This window comes from Crinia signifera, chromosome 4, assembly GCF_055691185.1.
Source record: "Crinia signifera chromosome 4, ASM5569118v1, whole genome shotgun sequence".
Lineage (NCBI taxonomy): Eukaryota > Metazoa > Chordata > Amphibia > Anura > Myobatrachidae > Crinia > Crinia signifera.
This window is the reverse complement of record NC_139220.1, coordinates 1,690,287-1,717,559: the sequence shown is the minus strand read 5'-3', so window position 1 is coordinate 1,717,559 and position 27,273 is coordinate 1,690,287. Positions and strand designations below refer to the sequence as shown.

Genomic DNA, 27,273 nt, shown 5'->3' with positions numbered 1-27,273 from the left:
TAGAGCTGGCCCTGCGCTTTGCAATATTTACCTCCACCATAAAAATGATATGATGACCACTGTCACTGTTTGTTTGTGTGTGTGTGTGTGTAGTTACACTTGCCTTAATAAATAGACATTTTCCTATCTGCAAAAATAGTGAAACCTAAAGCGAGTTAGTGTACAATTTATCTAATTTTATTACATTTTGATTACTTGCTGATAAAGTGTTAATAATGTGTACAAAATGAATATACTACTTCATCATTGGGCATTGTGTGAATATTATATATGTATATTATACACACAATGTCCAGTGATAAAGTAATATGTTGCTCAGAGCCTGGGCCCTGCCACCAAACTCAATTACTACCTTACAAATGGCAATACAGGCTTTTGCGCATGCGCTAGTCATATAACTAGTTTTCACCATCGAAAGTTTCAATGGTGGAAGCACTGCCATCATTTGATGGTTGGCTTCCGATGTCCATCCCTAGTCCATACTGTCTCCGATGGCACCAAATCCCGTATGTCAGTGCCCTCTGCTGATGCAGCTATGGTTATGTGCCCTGTACTTGTCCTCTATTGTATACAGCTGTAAGTCACTGTCTCCTGGGTTATATGCTCTGTAATAGGGCGCTGCGGATCCCTTGTTCTCTGCCCCCTGATACTTATGTCAGTGCCCTCTGCTAATGCAGCTATGGTTATGTGCCCTGTACTTGTCCTCTATTGTATTCAGCTGTAAGTCACTGTCTCCTGGGTTATATACTGTGTAATAGGGCACTGCGGATCCCTTGTTCTCTGTCCCCCTTATACTTATGTCAGTGTCCTCTGCTGATGCAGCTATGTTTATGTGTCCTGTACTTGTCCTCTATTGTATTCAGCTGTAAATCACTGTCTCCTAGGTTATATACTGTGTAATAGGGTGCTGCGGATCCCTTGTTCTCTGCCCCCTGATACTTATGTCAGTGCCCTCTGCTGATGCAGCTATGGTTATGTGCCCTGTACTTGTCCTCTATTGTATACAGCTGTAAGTCACTGTCTCCTGGGTTATATACTCTGTAATAGGGCGCTGCGGATCCCTTGTTCTCTGCCCCCTGATACTTATGTCAGTGCCCTCTGCTAATGCAGCTATGGTTATGTGCCCTGTACTTGTCCTCTATTGTATTCAGCTGTAAGTCACTGTCTCCTGGGTTATATACTGTGTAATAGGGCACTGCGGATCCCTTGTTCTCTGCCCCCTGATACTTATGTCAGTGCCCTCTGCTGATGCAGCTATGGTTATGTACCCTGTACTTGTCCTCTATTGTATACAGCTGTAAGTCACTGTCTCCTGGGTTATGTACTCTGTAATAGGGCGCTGCGGATCCCTTGTTCTCTGCCCCCTGATACTTATGTCAGTGCCGCCTGCTGATGCAGCTATGGTTGTGTGTCCTGTACCTGTCCTCTATTGTATACAGCTGTAAGTCACTGTCTCCTGGGTTATGTACTATGTAATAGGGCGCTGCGGATCCCTTGTTCTCTGCTCCCTGATACTTATGTCAGTGTCCCCTGCTGATGCAGCTATGGTTATATGCCCTGTACTTGTCCTCTATTGTATTCAGCTGTAAGTCACTGTCTCCTGGGTTATATACTATGTAATAGGGTGCTGCGGATACCTTGTTCTCTGTCCCCCTGATACTTATGTCAGTGCCCTCTGCTAATGCAGCTATGGTTATGTGCCCTGTACTTGTCCTCTATTGTATTCAGCTGTAAGTCACTGTCTCCTGGGTTATATACTGTGTAATAGGGTGCTGCGGATCCCTTGTTCTCTGCCCCCTGATACTTATGTCAGTGTCCCCTGCTGATGCAGCTATGGTTATGTGCCCTGTACTTGTCCTCTATTGTATACACCTGTAAGTCACTGTCTCCGGGGTTATATACCCTGTAATAGGGCGCTGCGGATCCCTTGTTCTCTTCCCCTGATACTTATGTCAGTGTCCTCTGCTGATGCAGCTATGGTTATGTGTCCTGTCCTTGTCTATTGTATACAGCTGTAAGTCACTTTCTCCTGGGTTATATACTCTGTAATAGGGCGCTGTGGATCCCTTGTTCTCTGCCCCCTGATACTTATGTCAGTATCCTCTGCTGATGCAGCTATGGTTATGTGCCCTGTACTTGTCCTCTATTGTATTCAGCTGTAAGTCACTGTCTCCTGGGTTATATACTATGTAATAGGGCGCTGCGGATCCCTTGTTCTCTGCCCCCTTATACTTATGTCAGTGCCCTCTGCTGATGCAGCTATGGTTATGTGCCCTGTACTTGTCCTCTATTGTATTCAGCTGTAAGTCACTGTCACCTGGGTTATATACTGTGTAATAGGGCGCTGCAGATCCCTTGTTCTCTGCCCCCTGATACTTATGTCAGTGTCCTCTGCTGATGCAGCTATGGTTATGTGCCCTGTACTTGTCCTCTATTGTATACAGCTGTAAATCACTGTCTCCTGGGATATATACTCTGTAATAGGGTGCTGCGGATCCCTTTGTTCTCTGCCCCCTGATACTTATGTCAGTGCCGCCTGCTGATACAGCTATGGTTATGTGCCCTGTACTTGTCCTCTATTGTATTCAGCTGTAAGTCACTGTCTCCTGGGTTATATACTCTGTAATAGGGCGCTGCGGATCCCTTGTTCTCTTCCCCTGATACTTATGTCAGTGTCCTCTGCTGATGCAGCTATGGTTATGTGTCCTGTACTTGTCCTCTATTGTATACAGCTGTAAGTCACTGACTCCTGGGTTATATACCCTGTAATAGGGTTCTGCGGATCCCTTGTTCTCTGCCCCCTGATACTTATGTCAGTGTCCCCTGCTGATGCAGCTATAGTTATATACCCTGTACTTGTCCTCTATTGTATACAGCTGTAAGTCACTGTCTCCTGGGTTATATACTGTGTAATAGAGTGCTGCGGATCCCTTGTTCTCTGCCCCCTGATACTTATGTCAGTGACCCCTGCTGATGCAGCTATAGTTATATACCCTGTACTTGTCCTCTATTGTATACAGCTGTAAGTCACTGTATCCTGGGTTATATACTGTGTAATAGGGCGCTGCGGATCCCTGTTCTCTGCTCCCTGATACTTATGTCAGTGTCCCCTGCTGATGCAGCTATGGTTATGTGTCCTGTACTCGTCCTCTATTGTATTCAGCTGTAAGTCACTGTCTCCTGGGTTATATACTGTGTAATAGGGTGCTGCGGATCCCTTGTTCTCTGCTCCCTGATACTTATGTCAGTGTCCTCTGCTGATGCAGCTATGGTTATGTGCCCTGTACTCGTCCTCTATTGTATTCAGCTGTAAGTCACTGTCTCCTGGGTTATATACTATGTAATAGGGCGCTGCGGATCCCTTGTTCTCCGCCCCCTGATACTTATGTCAGTGTCCTCTGCTGATGCAGCTATGGTTATGTGCCCTGTACTTGTCCTCTAATGTACTCAGCTGCAAGTCAATGTCTCCTGGGTTATATTCTCTGTAATAGGGCACTGCGGACATCCCTGTCTGTCTACGATCCTGGAAAGGACAGGATGCTCCTAAAAATCAGGTGGCCCTCCCGGAACTCAAAAAATGTGGGCAAGTCTCCCACCAACCCCCCCCCCCCCCCCATCCATACAACCCTCAGCTGCAGAGGAGAGCAGGCAGGCGTAAAATGACAGAAATCTTTTAATTTGACCTCATTGTAGCCCCGCCCTCTTTCGATGATGTCAGCACCTTTCGTCGTCCACCAAACTACACACTGGCGTCTCCCAGAGAGTATAACAAAAAGTATAACTATTAAACATAAATTTATAGTGTATGTAATGTGATAAATGGAGCTGGAACACAAGAGAATAACTCTCTCCGTGCCACGGCCGCCATCTTGGCTACGTGCACTGGCCACACATGCAGGAACAGATGGAGCAATAAATAAGGAGGAAATCACTGTGGACCTGTCTGTTCTCTTCCAGAGAATTCTTGACTTTTTCTGCAATCTCTTGTAGTATTTTCAGGAGACGTTTCTGTTTCAGGAATTGCTGGTTGATGGCTCTCCCCGCACAGAACTGGAGGGCGGCCAGTAACCTCTCATATAAGCTTCTGTAATAAGCTTCATTTGCGGCGTCTGTCAGCAGCCTGAAGGGAAGCAGAATTCATGTTCCTCTCACAAAAGGTTGTTTAATTTCACGCATCTTAAATCAGTAATAAAACGTCCGATCTCGTTACCTAACTCACAGTGTAACCAGAGCGGCCATAACTCTGCGCACTTACCTGCTACCCTCCCAATCCCCATTGTACTGAGCGGCCATAACTCTGCGCACTTACCTGCTACCCTCCCAATCCCCATTGTACTGAGCGGCCATAACTCTGCGCACTTACCTGCTACCCTCCCAATCTCCATTGTACTGAGCGGCCATAACTCTGCGCACTTACCTGCTACCCTCCCAATCCCCACTGTACTGAGCGGCCATAATTCTGCGCACTTACCTGCTACCCTCCCAATCCCCATTGTACTGAGCGGCAATAACTCTGCGCACTTACCTGCTACCCTCCCAATCCCCATTGTACTGAGCGGCCATACCTCTGCGCACTTACCTGCTACCCTCCCAATCCCCATTGTACTGAGCGGCCATAACTCTGCGCACTTACCTGCTACCCTCCCAATCTCCATTGTACTGAGCGGCCATAACTCTGCGCACTTACCTGCTACCCTCCCAATCCCAACTATACTGAGCGGCCATAACTCTGCGCACTTACCTACCACCCTCCCAATCCCCATTGTACTGAGCGGTCATAACTCTGCACACTTACCAGCTACCCTCCCAATCCCCATTGTACTGAGCGGCCATAACTCTGCGCACTTACCAGCTACCCTCCCAATCCCCATTGTACTGAGCGGTCATAACTCTGCACACTTACCTGCTACCCTCCCAATCCCCATTGTACTGAGCGGCCATAACTCTGCGCACTTACCTGCTACCCTCCCAATCCCCATTGTACTGAGCGGCCATAACTCTGCGCACTTACCTGCTACCCTCCCAATCCCCATTGTACTGTGCGGCCATAACTCTGCACACTTACCTGCTACCCTCCCAATCCCCATTGTACTGAGCGGCCATAACTCTGCGCACTTACCTGCTACCCTCCCAATCCCCATTGTACTGAGCGGCCATAACTCTGCGCACTTACCTGCTACCCTCCCAATCCCCATTGTACTGAGCGGCCATAACTCTGTGCACTTACCTGCTACCCTCCCAATCCCCATTGTACTGAGCGGCCATAACTCTGCGCACTTACCTGCTACCCTCCCAATCCCCATTGTACTGAGCGGCCATTACTCTGCGCACTTACCTGTTACCCTCCCAATCCCCATTGTACTGAGCGGCCATAACTCTGCGCACTTACCTGCTACCCTCCCAATCCCCATTGTACTGAGCGTCCATAACTCTGCGCACTTACCTGCCACCCTCCCAATCCCCATTGTACTGAGCGGCCATAACTCTGCGCACTTACCGGCTACCCTCCCAATCCCCATTGTACTGAGGGGCCATAACTCTGCGCACTTACCTGCTACCCTCCCAATCCCCATTGTACTGAGCGGCCATAACTCTGCGCACTTACCTGCTACCCTCCCAATCCCCATTGTACTGAGCGGCCATAACTCTGCGCACTTACCTGCTACCCTCCCAATCCCCATTGTACTGAGCGGCCATAACTCTGCGCACTTACCTGCTACCCTCCCAATCCCCATTGTACTGAGCGGCCATAACTCTGCGCACTTACCTGCTACCCTCCCAATCCCCATTGTATTGAGCGGCCATAACTCTGCGCACTTACCTGCTACCCTCCCAATCCCCATTGTACTGAGCGGCCATAACTCTGCGCACTTACCTGCCACCCTCCCAATCCCCATTGTACTGAGCGGCCATAACTCTACGCACTTACCTGCTACCCTCCCAATCCCCATTGTACTGAGCGGCCATAACTCTGCGCACTTACTTGCTACCCTCCCAGTCCCCATTGTACTGAGCGGCCATAACTCTGCGCACTTACCTGCTACCCTCCCAATCCCCATTGTACTGAGCGGCCATAACTCTGCGCACTTACCTGCTACCCTCCCAATCCCCATTGTACTGAGCGGCCATAACTCTGCGCACTTACCTGCTACCCTCCCAATCTCCATTATACTGAGCGGCCATAACTCTGCGCACTTACCTGCTACCCTCCCAATCCCCATTGTACTGAGCAACCATAACTCTGCGCACTTACCTGCTACCCTCCCAATCCCCATTGTACTGAGCGGCCATAACTCTGCGCACTTACCTGCTACCCTCCCAATCCCCATTGTACTGAGCGGCCATAACTCTGCGCACTTACCTGCTACCCTCCCAATCCCCATTGTACTGAGCGGCCATAACTCTGCGCACTTACCTGCTACCCTCCTAATCCCCATTGTACTGAGCGGCCATAACTCTGCGCACTTACCTGCTACCCTCCCAATCCCCATTGTACTGAGCGGCTATAACTCTGCGCACTTACCTGCTACCCTCCCAATCCCCATTGTACTGAGCGGCCATAACTCTGCGCACTTACCTGCTACCCTCCCAATCCCCATTGTACTGAGCGGCCATAACTCTGCGCACTTACCTGCTACCCTCCCAATCCCCATTGTACTGAGCGGCCATAACTCTGCGCACTTACCTGCTACCCTCCCAATCCCCATTGTACTGAGCGGCCATAACTCTGCACACTTACCTGCTACCCTCCCAATCCCCATTGTACTGAGCGGCCATAACTCTGCGCACTTACCTGCTACCCTCCCAATCCCCATTGTACTGAGCGGCCATAACTCTGCGCACTTACCTGCTACCCTCCCAATCCCCATTGTACTGAGCGGCCATAACTCTGCGCACTTACCTGCTACCCTCCCAATCCCCATTGTACTGAGCGGCCATAACTCTGCGCACTTACCTGCTACCCTCCCAATCTCCATTGTACTGAGCGGCCATAACTCTGTGCACTTACCTGCTACCCTCCCAATCCCCATTGTACTGAGCGGCCATAATTCTGCACACTTACCTGCTACCCTCCCAATCCCCATTGTACTGAGCGGCCATACCTCTGCGCACTTACCTGCTACCCTCCCAATCCCCATTGTACTGAGCGGCCATAACTCTGCGCACTTACCTGCTACCCTCCCAATCCCCATTGTACTGAGCGGCCATAACTCTGCGCACTTACCTGCTACCCTCCCAATCCCCATTGTACTGAGCGGCCATACCTCTGCGCACTTACCTCCTACCCTCCCAATCCCCATTGTACTGAGCGGCCATAACTCTGCGCACTTACCTGCTACCCTCCCAATCCCCATTGTACTGAGCGGCCATAACTCTGCGCACTTACCTGCTACCCTCCCAATCCCCATTGTACTGAGCGGCCATAACTCTGCGCACTTACCTGCTACCCTCCCAATCCCCATTGTACTGAGCGGCCATAACTCTGCACACTTACCTGCTATCCTCCCAATCCCCATTGTACTGAGCGGCCATAACCCTGCGCACTTACCTGCTACCCTCCCAATCCCCATTGTACTGAACGGCCATAACTCTGCGCACTTACCTGCTACCCTTCTTAATCCCCATTGTACTGAGCGGCCATAACCCTGCGCACTTACCGGCTACCCTCCCAATCCCCATTGTACTGAGCGGCCATACCTCTGCGCACTTACCGGCTACCCTCCCAATCCCCATTGTACTGAGCGGCCATAACTCTGCGCACTTACCTGCTACCCTCCCAATCCCCATTGTACTGAGCGGCCATAACTCTGCGCACTTACCTGCTACCCTCCCAATCCCCATTGTACTGAGCGGCCATAACTCTGCGCACTTACCTGCTACCCTCCCAATCCCCATTGTACTGAGCGGCCATAACTCTGCGCACTTACCTGCTACCCTCCCAATCCCCATTGTACTGAGCGGCCATAACTCTGCGCACTTACCTGCTACCCTCCCAATCCCCATTGTACTGAGCGGCCATAACTCTGCGCACTTACCTGCTACCCTCCCAATCCCCATTGTACTGAGCGGCCATAACTCTGCGCACTTACCTGCTACCCTCCCAATCCCCATTGTACTGAGCGGCCATAACTCTGCGCACTTACCTGCTACCCTCCCAATCCCCATTGTACTGAGCGGCCATAACTCTGCGCACTTACCTGCTACCCTCCCAATCCCCATTGTACTGAGCGGCCATAACTCTGCGCACTTACCTGCTACCCTCCCAATCCCCATTGTACTGAGCGGCCATAACTCTGCACACTTACCTGCTACCCTCCCAATCCCCATTGTACTAAGCGGCCATAACTCTGCACACTTACCTGCTATCCTCCCAATCCCCATTGTACTGAGCGGCCATAACTCTGCGCACTTACCGACTACCCTCCCAATCCCCATTGTACTGAGCGGCCATAACTCTGCGCACTTACCTGCCACCCTCCCAGTCCCCATTGTACTGAGCGACCATAACTCTGCGCACTTACCTGCTACCCTCCCAATCCCCATTGTACTGAGCGGCCATAACTCTGCGCACTTACCTGCTACCCTCCCAATCCCCATTGTACTGAGCGGCCATAACTCTGCGCACTTACCTGCTACCCTCCCAATCCCCATTGTACTGAGCGGCCATAACTCTGCGCACTTACCTGCTACCCTCCCAATCCCCATTGTACTGAGCGGCCATAACTCTGCGCACTTACCTGCTACCCTCCCAATCCCCATTGTACTGAGCGGCCATAACTCTGCGCACTTACCTGCTACCCTCCCAATCCCCATTGTACTGAGCGGCCATAACTCTGCGCACTTACCTGCTACCCTCCCAATCCCCATTGTACTGAGCGGCCATAACTCTGCGCACTTACCTGCTACCCTCCCAATCCCCATTGTACTGAGCGGCCATAACTCTGCGCACTTACCTGCTACCCTCCCAAACCCCATTGTACTGAGCGGCCATAACTCTGCGCACTTACCTGCTATCCTCCCAATCCCCATTGTACTGAGCGGCCATAACTCTGCGCACTTACCTGCTACCCTCCCAGTCCCCATTGTACTGAGCGGCCATAACTCTGCGCACTTACCTGCCACCCTCCCAATCCCCATTGTACTGAGCGGCCATAACTCTGCGCACTTACCTGCTACCCTCCCAATCCCAATTGTACTGAACGGCCACAACTCTGCGCACTTACCTGCTACCCTCCCAATCCCCATTGTACTGAGCGGCCATAACTCTGCGCACTTACCTGCTACCCTCCCAATCTCCATTGTACTGTGCGGCCATAACTCTGCGCACTTACCTGCTACCCTCCCAATCCCCATTGTACTGAGCGGCCATAACTCTGCGCACTTACCTGCTACCCTCCCAATCTCCATTGTACTGTGCGGCCATAACTCTGCACACTTACCTGCTACCCTCCCAATCCCCATTGTACTGAGCGGCCATAACTCTGCGCACTTACCTGCTACCCTCACAATCCCCATTGTACTGAGCGGCCATAACTCTGCGCACTTACCTGCTGCCCTCCCAATCCCCATTGTACTGAGCGGCCATAACTCTGCGCACTTACCTGCTACCCTCCCAATCCCCATTGTACTGAGCGGCCATAACTCTGCGCACTTACCTGCTACCCTCCCAATCCCCATTGTACTGAGCGGCCATAACTCTGCGCACTTACCTGCTACCCTCCCAATCCCCATTGTACTGAGCGGCCATACCTCTGCGCACTTACCTGCTACCCTCCCAATCCCCATTGTACTGAGCGGCCATAATTCTGCGCACTTACCTGCTACCCTCCCAATCCCCATTGTACTGAGCGGACATAACTCTGCGCACTTACCTGCTACCCTCCCAATCCCCATTGTACTGAGCGGCCATAACTCTGCGCACTTACCTGCTACCCTCCCAATCCCCATTGTACTGAGCGGCCATAACTCTGCACACTTACCTGCTACCCTCCCAATCCCCATTGTACTGAGCGGCTATAACTCTGCGCACTTACCTGCTACCCTCCCAATCCCCATTGTACTGAGGGGCCATACCTCTGCGCACTTACCTGCTACCCTCCCAATCCCCATTGTACTGAGCGGCCATAACTCTGCGCACTTACCTGCTACCCTCCCAATCCCCATTGTACTGAGCGGCCATAACTCTGCAAACTTACCTGCTACCCTCCCAATCCCCATTGTACTGAGCGGCCATAACTCTGCGCACTTACCTGCTACCCTCCCAATCCCCATTGTACTGAGCGGCCATAACTCTGCGCACTTACCTGCTACCCTCCCAATCCCCATTGTACTGTGCGGCCATAACTCTGCACACTTACCTGCTACCCTCCCAATCCCCATTGTACTGAGCGGCCATAACTCTGCGCACTTACCTGCTACCCTCACAATCCCCATTGTACTGAGCGGCCATAACTCTGCGCACTTACCTGCTGCCCTCCCAATCCCCATTGTACTGAGCGGCCATAACTCTGCGCACTTACCTGCTACCCTCCCAATCCCCATTGTACTGAGCGGCCATAACTCTGCGCACTTACCTGCTACCCTCCCAATCCCCATTGTACTGAGCGGCCATAACTCTGCGCACTTACCTGCTACCCTCCCAATCCCCATTGTACTGAGCGGCCATACCTCTGCGCACTTACCTGCTACCCTCCCAATCCCCATTGTACTGAGCGGCCATAATTCTGCGCACTTACCTGCTACCCTCCCAATCCCCATTGTACTGAGCGGACATAACTCTGCGCACTTACCTGCTACCCTCCCAATCCCCATTGTACTGAGCGGCCATAACTCTGCGCACTTACCTGCTACCCTCCCAATCCCCATTGTACTGAGCGGCCATAACTCTGCACACTTACCTGCTACCCTCCCAATCCCCATTGTACTGAGCGGCTATAACTCTGCGCACTTACCTGCTACCCTCCCAATCCCCATTGTACTGAGGGGCCATACCTCTGCGCACTTACCTGCTACCCTCCCAATCCCCATTGTACTGAGCGGCCATAACTCTGCGCACTTACCTGCTACCCTCCCAATCCCCATTGTACTGAGCGGCCATAACTCTGCAAACTTAACTGCTACCCTCCCAATCCCCATTGTACTGAGCGGCCATAACTCTGCGCACTTACCTGCTACCCTCCCAATCCCCATTGTACTGAGCGGCCATAACTCTGCGCACTTACCTGCTACCCTCCCAATCCCCATTGTACTGAGCGGCCATAACTCTGCGCACTTACCTGCTACCCTCCCAATCCCCATTGTACTGAGCGGCCATAACTCTGCGCACTTACCTGCTACCCTCCCAATCCCCATTGTACTGAGCGGCCATAACTCTGCGCACTTACCTGCTACCCTCCCAATTCCCATTGTACTGAGCGGCCATAACTCTGCGCACTTACCTGCTACCCTCCCAATCCCCATTGTACTGAGCGGCCATAACTCTGCACACTTACCTGCTACCCTCCCAATCCCCATTGTACTGAGCGGCCATAACTCTGTGCACTTACCTGCTACCCTCCCAATCCCCATTGTACTGAGCGGACATAACTCTGCGCACTTACCTACTACCCTCCCAATCCCCATTGTACTGAGCGGCCATAACTCTGCGCACTTACCTGCTACCCTCCCAATCTTCATTGTACTGAGCGGCCATAACTCTGCGCACTTACCTGCTACCCTCCCAATCCCCATTGTACTGAGCGGCCATAACTCTGCGCACTTACCTGCTACCCTCCCAATTCCCACTGTACTGAGCGGCCATAACTCTGCGCACTTACCTGCTACCCTCCCAATCCCCATTGTACTGAGCGGCCATAACTCTGCGCACTTACCTACTACCCTCCCAATCCCCATTGTACTGAGCGGCCATAACTCTGCGCACTTACCTGCTACCCTCCCAATCCCCATTGTACTGAGCGGCCATAATTCTGCACACTTACCTGCTACCCTCCCAATCTCCATTGTACTGAGCGGCCATAACTCTGCGCACTTACCTGCTACCCTCCCAGTCCCCATTGTACTGAGCGGCCATAACTCTGCGCACTTACCTGCTACCCTCCGAATCTCCATTGTACTGAGCGGCCATAACTCTGCGCACTTACCTGCTACCCTCCCAATCCCCATTGTACTGAGCGGCCATAACTCTGCGCACTTACCGGCTACCCTCCCAATCTCCATTGTACTGAGCGGCCATAACTCTGCGCACTTACCTGCTACCCTCCCAGTCCCCATTGTACTGAGCGGCCATAACTCTGCGCACTTACCTGCTACCCTCCCAATCCCCATTGTACTGAGCGGCCATAACTCTGCGCACTTACCTGCTACCCTCCCAATCCCCATTGTACTGAGCGGCCATAACTCTGCGCACTTACCTGCTACCCTCCCAATCCCCATTGTACTGAGCGGCCATAACTCTGCGCACTTACCTGCTACCCTCCGAATCTCCATTGTACTGAGCGGCCATAACTCTGCGCACTTACCTGCTACCCTCCCAATCCCCATTGTACTGAGCGGCCATAACTCTGCGCACTTACCGGCTACCCTCCCAATCTCCATTGTACTGAGCGGCCATAACTCTGCGCACTTACCTGCTACCCTCCCAGTCCCCATTGTACTGAGCGGCCATAACTCTGCGCACTTACCTGCTACCCTCCCAATCCCCATTGTACTGAGCGGCCATAACTCTGCGCACTTACCTGCTACCCTCCCAATCCCCATTGTACTGAGCGGCCATAACTCTGCGCACTTACCGGCTACCCTCCCAATCCCCATTGTACTGAGCGGCCATAACTCTGCGCACTTACCTACTACCCTCCCAATCCCCATTGTACTGAGCGGCCATACCTCTGCGCACTTACCTGCTACCCTCCCAATCCCCATTGTACTGAGCGGCCATAACTCTGCAAACTTACCTGCTACCCTCCCAATCCCCATTGTACTGAGCGGCCATACCTCTGCGCACTTACCTGCTACCCTCCCAATCCCCATTGTACTGAGCGGCCATAACTCTGCGCACTTACCTGCTACCCTCCCAATCCCCATTGTACTGAGCGGCCATAGCTCTGCGCACTTACCTGCTACCCTCCCAATCCCCACTGTACTGAGCGGCCATAACTCTGTGCACTTACCTGCTACCCTCCCAATCCCCATTGTACTGAGCGGCCATAACTCTGCGCACTTACCTGCTACCCTCCCAATCCCCATTGTACTGAGCGGCCATAACTCTGCACACTTACCTGCTACCCTCCCAATCCCCATTGTACTGAGCAGCCATAACTCTGCGCACTTACCTGCTACCCTCCCAATCTCCATTGTACTGAGCGGCCATAACTCTGCGCACTTACCTGCTACCCTCCCAATCCCCATTGTACTGAGCGGCCATAACTCTGCGCACTTACCAGCTACCCTCCCAATCCCCATTGTACTGAGCGACCATAACTCTGCGCACTTACCTGCTACCCTCCCAATCCCCATTGTACTGAGCGGCCATAACTCTGCACACTTACCTGCTACCCTCCCAATTCCCATTGTACTGAGCGGCCATAACTCTGCGCACTTACCTGCTACCCTCCCAATCCCCATTGTACTGAGCGGCCATAACTCTGCGCACTTACCAGCTACCCTCCCAATCCCCATTGTACTGAGCGGCCATAACTCTGCGCACTTACCTGCTACCCTCCCAATCCCCATTGTACTGAGCGGCCATAACTCTGCGCACTTACCTGCTACCCTCCCAATCCCCATTGTACTGAGCGGCCATAACTTTGCGCACTTACCTGCTACCCTCCCAATCCCCATTGTACTGAGCGGCCATAACTCTGCGCACTTACCTGCTACCCTCCCAATCCCCATTGTACTGAGCGGCCATAACTCTGCGCACTTACCTGCTACCTTCCCAATCCCCATTGTACTGAGCGGCCATAACTCTGCGCACTTACCTGCTACCCTCCCAATCCCCATTGTACTGAGCGGCCATAACTCTGCGCACTTACCTGCTACCCTCCCAATCCCCATTGTACTGAGCGGCCATAACTCTGCGCACTTACCTGCTACCCTCCCAATCCCCATTGTACTGAGCGGCCATAACTCTGCGCACTTACCTGCTACCCTCCCAATCCCCATTGTACTGAGCGGCCATAACTCTGCGCACTTACCTGCTACCCTCCCAATCTCCATTGTACTGAGCGGCCATTGTATCTTCAGCCAGCACAAAGAGAACTTTATTTATAGCAATTCTTTATGAACATTGACAGACATAACATAGCGGGATCTCACCAGAAGAGTCTATGAGCCACCTGAAGACTCTGCATCGAACGCTGGAGGAGGAGTCTGGCCAGAGCGCTATCCAGGTGCCAATCAAACTTCAGTGCCTGACGCAAAGGAAAAAAATATTAGAAGCATGTTATCTGCCCATCTAACTAACAGTAATGTCAGCTCTGGTGGCTGTACACAGCCTAACGGAGCAACACCTGAATTCCCCCATAGAGTAGAGGAGCAGCGGTACACTTTTATTACATAGAATATTGGGGCAGATGTATTAAGCCTGGAGAAGAGTAAAGATAAGGTAGGAGTGCAGCAGCCAATTAGCTCCCAACTGTCATTTTCAAACACAGGGGCAGATGTATTAAGCCTTAACAAGAGATAAATGCAAGGTTAATGAGAGATAAATGCACAGCCCTGGATGGGGGAATCTGCTGGTAATGCCTCTGCGAGTCAGATATAAGACAGAACCACAACCCCCAGGCTCCAGATGTGTTGGGGGCTGCTCTTTAATGTTAATGTATCCAATTACAGTGACTGAGTCACATCTAATAATGCTGTCCGGGACAGTATCACAGTAATTAGCTGCCAGACCCATCGCTGACGCACAGAGCCGAGGATTAATGTGACCTACAGCGACTAGTTCTGCCGAGGTTCCCACTGACGTGTCCTTTGTGACCGGGGGTCCCACTCACCTGGACAAGCTGCGGGAGGAACCCCAGCATCTCATCATCGGACAGCAGCTGTAGCTGACAGCATGCCGCCTCTCGGATAGTCACATCTGGGAAGCTGGAGGAAATGTACAATGTTACACACAGAGCATTATGTCACAAATCCTTAATTATATCCAGCTAACATAAGTATAGGAAGGACAGAGCAGTGACATCATCAGGACAGAGGAATCATTACATCATATACAACCAGAGAGGTGACATCATCAGGGCAGAGGAATCATTACGTCATATACACACACATGGTGGTGACATCATCAGGACAGAGAAATCATTACGTCATATACACACAGAGCGGTTACATCATCAGGACAGAGGAATCATTACGTCACATACACACAGAGAGGTGACATCATCAGGACAGAGGAATCATTATATCATATACACCCAGAGAGGTAGAATCATTAGGACAGAGGAATCATTACGTCACATACACACAGAGAGGTGACATCATCAGGACAGTGGAATCCTTACGTCATATAAACCCAGAGAGGTGACATCATCAGGACAGAGGATTCCTTACATCATATACACACATAGCGGTGACATCATCAGGACAGAGGAATCCTTACGTCATATACACACAGAGAGGTGACATCATCAGGAGAGAGGAATCATTACATCATATACACCCAGAGAGGTGACATCATCAGGACAGAGGAATCATTACGTCACATACACACAGAGAGGTGACATCATCAGGACAGAGGAATCCTTACGTCATATACACCCAGAGAGGTGACATCATCAGGACAGAGGAATCATTACGTCACATACACACAGAGAGGTGACATCATCAGGACAGTGGAATCCTTACGTCATATACACCCAGAGAGGTGACATCATCAGGACAGAGGAATCCTTACGTCATATACACACATAGTGGTGACATCATCAGGACAGAGGAATCCTTACGTCATATACACACAGAGAGGTGACATCATCAGGACAGAAGAATCCTTATGTCATATACACACAGAGAGGTGACATCATCAGGACAGAGGAATCCTTACGTCATATACACACAGAGCGGTGACATCATCAGGACAGAGGAATCCTTACGTCAAATACACACAGAGAGGTGACATCATCAGGACAGAGGACTCCTTACGTCATATACACACAGACCGGTGACATCATCAGGGCAGAGGAATCATTACGTCATATACACACATGGTGGTGACATCATCAGGACAGAGGACTCCTTACGTCATATACACACAGAGAGGTGACATCATCAGGACAGAGGAATCCTTACGTCATATACACACAGAGCGGTGACATCATCAGGACAGAGGACTCCTTACGTCATACACACACAGAGCGGTGACATCATCAGGGCAGAGGAATCATTACGTCATATACACACAGAGCGGTGACATCATCAGGACAGAGGACTCCTTACGTCATACACACACAGAGCGGTGACATCATCAGGACAGAGGAATCATTACGTCACATACACACAGAGAGGTAGAATCATTAGGACAGAGGAATCATTACGTCATATACACCCAGAGAGGTGACATCATCAGGACAGAGGAATCCTTACGTCATATACACACACAGAGCGGTGACATCATCAGGACAGAAGAATCCTTATGTCATATACACACAGAGAGGTGACATCATCAGGACAGAGGAATCCTTACGTCATATACACACAGAGCGGTGACATCATCAGGACAGAGGAATCCTTACGTCATATACACACAGAGAGGTGACATCATCAGGACAGAGGAATCCTTACGTCATATACACACAGAGCGGTGACATCATCAGGACAGAGGAATCCTTACGTCATATACACACAGAGAGGTGACATCATCAGGACAGAGGACTCCTTACGTCATATACACACAGAGCGGTGACATCATCAGGGCAGAGGAATCATTACGTCATATACACACAGAGCGGTGACATCATCAGGGCAGAGGAATCATTACGTCATATACACACATGGTGGTGACATCATCAGGACAGAGGAATCATTACTTCATATACACACAGAGCGGTTACATCATCAGGACAGAGGAATCATTACGTCACATACACACAGAGAGGTGACATCATCAGGGCAGAGGAATCATTACGTCATATACACACATGGTGGTGACATCATCAGGACAGAGGAATCATTACTTCATATACACACAGAGAGGTGACATCATCAGGGCAGAGGAATCATTACGTCATATACACACATGGTGGTGACATCATCAGGACAGAGGAATCATTACGTCACATACACCCAGAGAGGTGACATCATCAGGACAGAGGAATCATTATATCATATACACCCAGAGAGGTAGAATCATTAGGACAGAGGAATCATTACGTCATATACCCCCAGAGAGGTGACATCATCAGGACAGAGGAATCCTTACGTCATATACACCCAGAGAGATGACATCATCAGGACAGAGGAATCCTTACGTCATATACACACATAGCGTTGACATCATCAGGACAGAGGAATCCTTACGTCATATACACACAGAGAGGTGACATCATCAGGACAGAGGAATCCTTACGTCATATACACACAGAGAGGTGACATCATCAGGACAGAGGAATCCTTATGTCATATACACACACAGAGCGGTGACATCATCAGGACAGGGGAATCCTTACATCAAATACACCCAGAGAGGTGACATCATCAGGACAGAGGAATCATTACATCATATACACCCAGAGAGGTGACATCATCAGGACAGAAGAATCATTACATCACATACACACAGAGTGGTGACATCATCAGGACAGGAAAATCATTACGTCATATACACAAAGAGCGGTGACATCATCAGGACAGGGGAATCATTACGTCATATACACCCAGAGCGGTGACATCACCAGGACATTAGAATCATTACGTCATATACTGTACTCACAGCGCGGTGACATCATCAGGACAGAGGAATCATTACGTCATATACACACAGAGCGGTGACATCATCAGGACAGGAGAATCATTACGTCATAAACACACAGAGCGGTGACATCATCAGGACAAAGGAATCATTACGTCATATACACACAGAGCAGTGACATCATCAGGACAGGAGAATCATTACATCATATACACACAGAGAGGTGACATCACCAGGACAGAGGAATCCGTACGTTATATACACCCAGAGAGGTGACATCATCAGGACAGGAGAATCATTACGTCATATACACACATAGCGGTGACATAATCAGGACAGAGATATCATTACGTCATATACACACAGAGCAGTGACATCATCAGGACAGGAGAATCATTACATCATATACACAAAGAGCGGTTACATCATCAGGACAGAGGAATCATTACGTCACATACACACAGAGAGGTAGAATCATCAGGACAGAGGAATCCGTACGTTATATACACCCAGACAGGTGACATCATCAGGACAGAAGAATCATTACGTCATATACACACAGAGCGGTGACATCATCAGGACAGGAGAATCATTATGTCATATACACAAAGAGCGGTGACATCATCAGGAGAGAGGAATCATTACGTCATATACACACAGAGAGGTGACATCATCAGGACAGGAGAATCATTACATCATATACACCCAGAGCGGTGACATCATCAGGACAGGGGAATCATTACGTCATATACACCCAGAGCGGTGACATCACCAGGACATTAGAATCATTACATCATATACTGTACTCACAGCGCGGTGACATCATTAGGACAGAGGAATCATTACGTCATATACACACAGAGCGGTGACATCATCAGGACAGGAGAATCATTACGTCATAAACACACAGAGCGGTGACATCATCAGGACAGAGGAATCATTACGTCATATACACACAGAGCAGTGACATCATCAGGACATGGGAATCATTACGTCATATACACAAAGAGCGGTGACATCATCAGGACAGAGGACTCCTTACGTCATATACACACATAGCGGTGACATCATCAGGACAGGGGAATCATTATGTCATATACACCCAGAGAGGTGACATCATCAGGACAGGGGAATCATTATGTCATATACACACATAGCAGTGACATCATCAGGACAGGGGAATCATTACATCATATACACACAAAGCGGTGACATCAGGACAGAGGAATCCTTACGTCATAAACACAGAGCGGTGACATCATCATGACAGGGGAATCATTATGTCATATACACACAAAGCGGTGACATCATCAGGAGTGGGGAATCATGACGTCATATACACACATAACGGTGACATCATCAAGACAGGGGAATTATTATGTCATATACACACAGAGCGTTGACATTATCAAGACAGGGGAATCATTACAACATATACTGTACACACGGAGCGGTGACATCATCAGGACAGAGGAATCATTACATCATATACTGTACATACAGAGCATTGACATCATCAGGACAAAGGAATCATTACATCATATACAAACAGAGTGTTGACATCAGGACAGGAGAATCATTACGTCATATACAAAAAGAGCGGTGACATCATCAGGACAGGGGAATCATTACGTCATATACTGTACACACAGAGCGGTGACATCATCAGGACAGAGGAATCATTACATCATATACATACAGAGCAGTGACATCATCAGGACAGGAGAGTCATTACATCATATACACACAGAGTGGTGACATCATCAGGACAGGAGAATCATTACGTCATATACACACAGAACGGTGACATCAGGACAGAGGAATCATTACGTCATATATACAGAGCGGTGACATCATCAGGACAGGGGGATCATTACATCATCTACATACAGAACGGTGACATCAGGATAGGGGGATCATTACATAGTTACATAGTAGGTGAGGCTGAATAAAGACTTGCGTCCATCTAGTTCAACCTATGTTTATAGTAGCTAATCCCTTGTTGTATAATATGTTCTGATATTTTAAAGGCAGATTGTTACTTATTCGTACCCGTGGATGTTTTTAACCAATAAATGTTTATCCAACCTTATTTTAAACGTATTTATAGTGTCTGCCGACACCACTTCTTCAGGAAGTTTGACTGTTCTGACTGTAAAGAATTTTTTTCTTCTAGATGAACAAAAACTTTTTCTTCTAATCTAAACTCGTGCCCTCGTGTCCTAGATTCCTGTCTAGCAGAAAAAGGGCGCTTGACAGTTCCTTATATTGGCCCCTGATATATTTGTACATGTTGAGCATATCCCCCCTTAAACGTCTCTTTCTCTTCTCTAGTGTAAATAGTCCCAGATTGCTTAATCTCTCCTCGTAGCTTAAAGTCTCCATTCCCCTAATAAGCTTAGTTGCTCTTCTTTGGATTTTTTCTAATTCTATGATGTCCTTTTTATAGTGTGGGCCCCAGAATTGTACTCCGTATTCGAGGTGCAGTCTAACTAATGATTTGTACAGAGGCATAATTACTTTTGAGTCCCTAGTTTCCATGCCCCTTTTAATACATGCTAGAGTTTTGTTGGCCTTTTTTGTTGCTATATTACATTGAGCACTGCACCCCAGTTTGTTGTCTATTTGGACTCCTAGATCCTTCTTGAGTACTGATTTACCCAATTCATCCCCGCTTAGGTTATAACTAGCACACTGGTTATGTCTCCCAAGGTGCATGACCTTGCATTTGTCCACATTGAACCTCATCTTCCACTTTTTTGCCCACTCGTCTAGATTGTCAAGATCCTTTCGAAGTGTGGTGACATCTTCTGATGATTTAATAACTCTGCTCAGTTTTGTATCGTCCACAAAGATAGATACATTGCTGAGTAACCCTATCCCAATATCGTTAATAAAAATGTTAAACAAAATGGGCCCTAGAACCGAACCCTGTGGCACTCCACTTAGTACTGGTATCATATTTGAAACTGCATTGTTCACAACCACTCTTTGTTCTCTATTACACAGCCAGTTCCCTACCCATCTGCAGATATTTGCCCTTAATCCCAGGTCCTCCATTTTATTTATCAACCTCTTGTGTGGTATCATGTCGAAGGCTTTAGCAAATTCTAGGAAAATCACATCTACAGCATTTCCATTATCAAGGTTTTTGCTAACCTCTTCATAGAAACCAAGTAGATTAGTTTGGCATGAACGATTTTTCACGAACCCATGCTGGTTATAACAGAGTAAACTATGAAGGTCTAAATATTCCTGGATCCCATCTCTTAAAAATCCTTCAAATAGTTTACCCACTATTGATGTTAATCTAAAAGGTCTGTAATTAGCGGGATCCTCCTTTTTTCCTTTTTTGAATATTGGCACTACCTCTGCTATTCTCCAGTCTTTTGGTACCTTTCCTGATGATAGTGAATTATTGAAGATATAATGTAGAGGGGAAGCTAATTCCTCCCTTAATTCCATTAGTACCCTAGGATGAATCCTATCTGGCCCAGGTGATTTATTTGTTTTGATTTTGCTGAGCCTCAATATTATTTCCTCGGTAGAGAAATCAATATTGAGGTCTAACAGATACAAGAATGGGGTTTTCTGGGTAGAATAATGCGCTGCAGAGCAGCCTGACCTGTACAGTAGGTGCTTCACCAAAATGCACCAAACATGAACCAACAATGAAAAATGACTGACAGTCTTTCAAGCGCTCCCTTCGTGTGTCTCCTTTACATGGACCACTGTAGATCACTCGTGTAACATGAAAGGAGAAAAAACAGCAATATAGTGTAACACCTCCGGATATCGGTGGATCAATCTAGATAATGCTGTAAGATGGGAATAGTACCCTTTTTAATTGTCCACACCAAAGCAGACAAAAATCGCTTAGTGGAGTGAGGTCTGGAAATTAGGTCCTCAAGAAGATCCTTCAAACTTGTCCATAATCACCCAACATGTAAAACATTTGAGCAAAAAATTCTCCAATGGTGAAATACCGTTTTATTTGAAGGAGTATTTTAAAAACAATGTACAATACACAAAATGGGTAATAAACAATGGACTCTCACCAGAACGTTATGTCTACTTGTGCAAAAAGCAGACATAAAAAGCGTAGATGGTAAAAACCTCAGGCGTCCCTGGAAGCTGGAAGATGTAAAAGAGTCCTGGTGGTCCGTCCAAAGTCTATCAGTCCCCTCCACCAACGCGTTTCAGACATAAATGTCCTTTATCAAGGCATAGAGACATATTCCCTTGTCTGGGTATTTATACCCAAACATCCCAATCCCAAAGTAAGACCTATTTCCAGACACGGATTTCTAACCTCTAATCGAATATAACACAATGCTGATGTATTACTGGACTTCTTCTCCTGTTTTTCCAGGAGATGTATTCTATGTCCGGCATCTCGCGCGTCTAGCCCGAAACTTCCGTGCGTTCCAGACGCCGGAAGTTGTGTGCATGTCATCGTCACTTCCGGTTCCGCGGTGACACGCATTCAGTGCTTGTCTTTTACTTGCTGACTACTGCGCGAGTCCGGGCATATTCTTTGTCCCCATATATGCGTTCCACGTGTACATGACCGGCTATAGCTTGCGTTCCACCGCCATTTTGTTTGGCGATGACTTGGATTTTAGTGTACCCGCATATATAAAAGAAGGAATAAGACATAAATTAATACACACATATTAAAAGGACATCATTATAGAAAAACCATGAACATTTAAAATACATGGATTTTAAGAAAATATACATAAAAAACACTCAATCCTTATACTTATATAAATACATGATGGGGAAATGTATCAAAAATCCATAGATATAAAAGCAGGGAAAAAAGAAGTAAAAAAACCTATAAAAACCACTTTAATTTAAAATCTTTGTTTAGCCCATTTGGCACTAATGTTTTGAATTGATAAATCATGCTCATCTCACATTTTGCTAATTTTGTGGCGATATTTCCCCCCTTTCTCCCATATTGATCTTTTTAAGTGCTGCAAAGTTCTTTATATATTTGAGGTCGCAATTGTGTTCCTCCCTAAAATGTAGGGAAAGAGCATGCACCTCGAGGCCTTTTTTAATGTTGCGTAGGTGTTCCCCCATCCTGATTTTAAGAGACCTACTAGTCCGTCCAATATAGAATTTTCCACATGTACACTCGATTATATAAACAACATTAACCGAATGGCATGTAAGAAAATCCCTTATATTGCACTTTTGCCCGTTGATGGATAACTCTGTGAGTTTTGTGCCAAATTTATTAGTAACACATTTGCATCCCAAACAGGACCCACACCTAAAGAAGCCTTTAGTTAATATAGTGTCCCTTTTGGGTGAACTCGGGCACAGGCTTCTGGTGAGTTTTGATCTTAAATTGGGAGCTCGCCTAAAGATGCATTTGGGTAGGTCCGGCAATTGATTACCAATAACTGGATCTCGTTTTAAAATAGGCCAATGTTTTTTAAAAATATTCTTGACCTTACCATGCTGTGTGGTAAAGTCAGGAATAAATGACCATTTGAATACATCTGTATTTGCGGACTCATGTGGTGGTTTCTTCTTTAACAATTCTTTTCTGTCAATATTTTTTACAATGGATATAGATCTATCAAGATCTTGTTGTTTATATCCACTTGACAGAAAATTATTTTTCATTTCCTCTGCTTGTTGGTTAAATACCTCTGGTTCAGAACAGTTCCTTTTCAACCTCTTGAACTGCCCGATAGGAATTGAGTTGAGCCAGGCATCTTGATGGCAACTGTCTTTATTAATGTATGATCGGGAATCTGTAGTTTTCACATAGTTTTTTGTTTTTACCTGGCCATCTTCTATGTAAATTTCCAGGTCAAGGAAACTGACCTTCTGTTTGTTAATTTCATACGTTAAAATGATGTTACAATTATTGGTGTTCAAATAGCAGCAGAATTTGTTAAAAATCCCCTTTCCATATAAATAAAATATCATCAATGTACCGACGCCATGAGACCAGGCCCGCCCCAAATGGATTGTTGTTATACACAAACTCCTCCTCCCATGCTCCCATGAAGAGATTCGCGTAACTTGAGGCGAACCTGATCCCCATGGCCGTACCTCGTTTTTGTATAAAAAAGTCTCCTTTAAAAACAAAATAATTATTATTTAAAATGAACGAGATTCCCTCTATTAAAAATTATTGTAGCTGGGTATTAAGATCAGAAGTGCGGAGTGCTTTTTTGGTGGCCTCTATACCGTGGCTATGCTCAATAATGGTATAGAGTGAACTCACATCCGCAGTGACCAAATAAAAATCATCACTCCAGTTAAAACCTTCTAAAAATTGTAAAACCTCAGCAGTGTCCTTTAAATGTGAGCAATTTTTAATAACAAGGGGTTGGAGGAAGGAATTCTGCTGCTACTTGAACACCAATAATTGTAACATCATATTAACGTATGAAATTAACAAACAGAAGGTCAGTTTCCTTGACCTGGAAATTTACATAGAAGATGGCCAGGTAAAAACTAAAAACTATGTGAAAACTACAGATTCCCGATCATACATTAATAAAGACAGCTGCCATCAAGATGCCTGGCTCAACTCAATTCCTATCGGGCAGTTCAAGAGGTTGAAAAGGAACTGTTCTGAACCAGAGGTATTTAACCAACAAGCAGAGGAAATGAAAAATAATTTTCTGTCAAGTGGATATAAACAACAAGATCTTGATAGATCTATATCCATTGTAAAAAATATTGACAGAAAAGAATTGTTAAAGAAGAAACCACCACATGAGTCCGCAAATACAGATGTATTCAAATGGTCATTTATTCCTGACTTTACCACACAGCATGGTAAGGTCAAGAATATTTTTAAAAAACATTGGCCTATTTTAAAACGAGATCCAGTTATTGGTAATCAATTGCCGGACCTACCCAAATGCATCTTTAGGCGAGCTCCCAATTTAAGATCAAAACTCACCAGAAGCCTGTGCCCGAGTTCACCCAAAAGGGACACTATATTAACTAAAGGCTTCTTTAGGTGTGGGTCCTGTTTGGGATGCAAATGTGTTACTAATAAATTTGGCACAAAACTCACAGAGTTATCCATCAACGGGCAAAAGTGCAATATAAGGGATTTTCTTACATGCCATTCGGTTAATGTTGTTTATATAATCGAGTGTACATGTGGAAAATTCTATATTGGTCAGACTAGTAGGTCTCTTAAAATCAGGATGGGGGAACACCTACGCAACATTAAAAAAGGCCTCGAGGTGCATGCTCTTTCCCTACATTTTAGGGAGGAACACAATTGCGACCCCAAATATATAAAGAACTTTGCAGCACTTAAAAAGATCAATGTGGGAGAAAGGGGGGGGAAATATCGCCACAAAATTAGCAAAATGTGAGATGAGCATGATTTATCAATTCAAAACATTAGTGCCAAATGGGTTAAACAAAGATTTTAAATTAAAGTGTTTTTTATAGGTTTTTTTACTTCTTTTTTCCCTGCTTTTACTTCTTTTTTCCCTGCTTTTATATCTATGGATTTTTGATACATTTCCCCCATCATGTATTTATATAAGTATAAGGATTGAGTGTTTTTTATGTATTTTTTAGTAAACCAGTCGTTCTTAAAATCCATGTATTTTAAATGTTCATGGTTCCCTATAATGATGTCCTTTTAATATGTGTGTATTAATTTATGTCTTATTCCTTCTTTTATATATGCGGGTACACTAAAAACCAAGTCATCGCCAAACAAAATGGCGGTGGAACGCAAGCTATAGCCGGTCATGTACACGTGGAACGCATATATGGGGACAAAGAATATGCCCGGACTCGCGCAGTAGTCAGCAAGTAAAAGACAAGCACTGAATGCGTGTCACCGCGGAACCGGAAGTGACAATGACACGCACACAACTTCCGACGTCCGTGCGTCTGGATGCCGGACATAGAATACATAGACGTGCGAGATGCCGGACATAGAATACATCTCCTGGAAAAACAGGAGAAGAAGTCCAGTAATACATCAGCATTGTGTTATATTTGATTAGAGGTTAGAAATCCGTGTCTGGAAATAGGTCTTACTTTGGGAGTGGGATGTTTGGGTATAAATACCCAGACAAGGGAATATGTCTCTATGCCTTGATATAGGACATTTATGTCTGAAACGCGTTGGCGGAGGGGACTGATTGACTTTGGACGGACCACCAGGACTCTTTTACATCTTCCAGCTTCCAGGGACGCCTGAGGTTTTTACCATCTACACTGTTTATGTCTGCTTTTTGCACAAGTAGACATAACGTTCTGGTGAGAGTCCATTGTTTATTACCCATTTTGTGTATTGTACATTGTTTTTAAAATACTCCTTCAAATAAAACGGTATTTCACTATTGGAGAATTTTTTGCTCAAATGTTTTACATGTTGGGTGATTATGGACAAGTTTGAAGGATCTTCTTGAGGACCTAATTTCCAGACCTCACTCCACTAAGCGATTATTGTCTGCTTTGGTGTGGACAATTAAAAAGGGTACGATTCCCATCTTACAGCATTATCTAGATTGATCCACCGATATCCGGAGGTGTTACACTATATTGCTGTTTTTTCTCCTTTCATGTTACACGAGTGATCTACAGTGGTCCATGTGAAGGAGACACACGAAGGGAGCGCTTGAAAGACTGTCAGTAATTTTTCATTGTTGGTCAATATTGAGGTCTGACTTGTTCATCCCATTTGTGGTATGTGGGCGTTCCACAGTCTGCTCTCCCTTAGTAAACACTGATGAGAATAACTAATTTAACAGTTTTGTTTTTCCCTTGTCCTCCGTAAAACTTTTTCCAGTGATATCGGTTAGTGGGCCTATGTTGTCCTTAATTATACGTTTACTATTTATGTATTTGAAAAAAATTTATTCGGGTTAGTTTTGCTTTCAGTGGCTATGCGCCCTTAATAATCCCTTTTAGCTACTTTGATTGCCCCTTTGCAAATTTTGTTTGATTCTTTGTAATTGGTGAACTCCTCCTCATTTAAGTTATTTTTATAGAATTATATAAATGCTTAAATTATTGTTGATTGCTGACCTAACTTTTTTGTCCAACCTTGGTGGCTTTTTTTTATTGAATTTACCCTTATTAACTTTAGGAATGTATTTAATAGTTAATGATTCGAGTACATTTTTTAGAGTATCCCACTTTTCCTCAGCATTTTTCCCCTCAAAAACAGTTTCCCACACAATTCTTTTTAGGGCTTCTCTGAATATTTCAAAGTTAGCTTTTCTGAAGTTTAGTATTTTTGACGATCCTTTATGATGTAATTTACTGAAGTTGATTTCCATCATATACAAACAGAGCGGTGACACCATCAGGACAGGGTTAGCATTACGTCATCTACATACAGAGCGGTGACA

At 46.8% G+C, this 27,273-nt stretch overlaps 1 protein-coding gene across 1 annotated transcript in view; it reads right to left on the bottom strand.

Annotated features, from left to right (window-relative positions):
- PIK3C2G (phosphatidylinositol-4-phosphate 3-kinase catalytic subunit type 2 gamma) overlaps window positions 1–27,273 on the bottom strand; it is a 154,169-nt gene that overhangs the window by 80,021 nt on the left and 46,875 nt on the right. The window contains exons 11-13 of the mRNA XM_083180727.1: window positions 14,994–15,087; window positions 14,314–14,408; window positions 3,940–4,120 (exon numbers count right to left, since the gene is read on the bottom strand). Coding sequence (XP_083036853.1) covers window positions 3,940–4,120; window positions 14,314–14,408; window positions 14,994–15,087 — 370 coding nt within the window. The remainder of the gene's footprint in view (window positions 1–3,939; window positions 4,121–14,313; window positions 14,409–14,993; window positions 15,088–27,273) is intronic.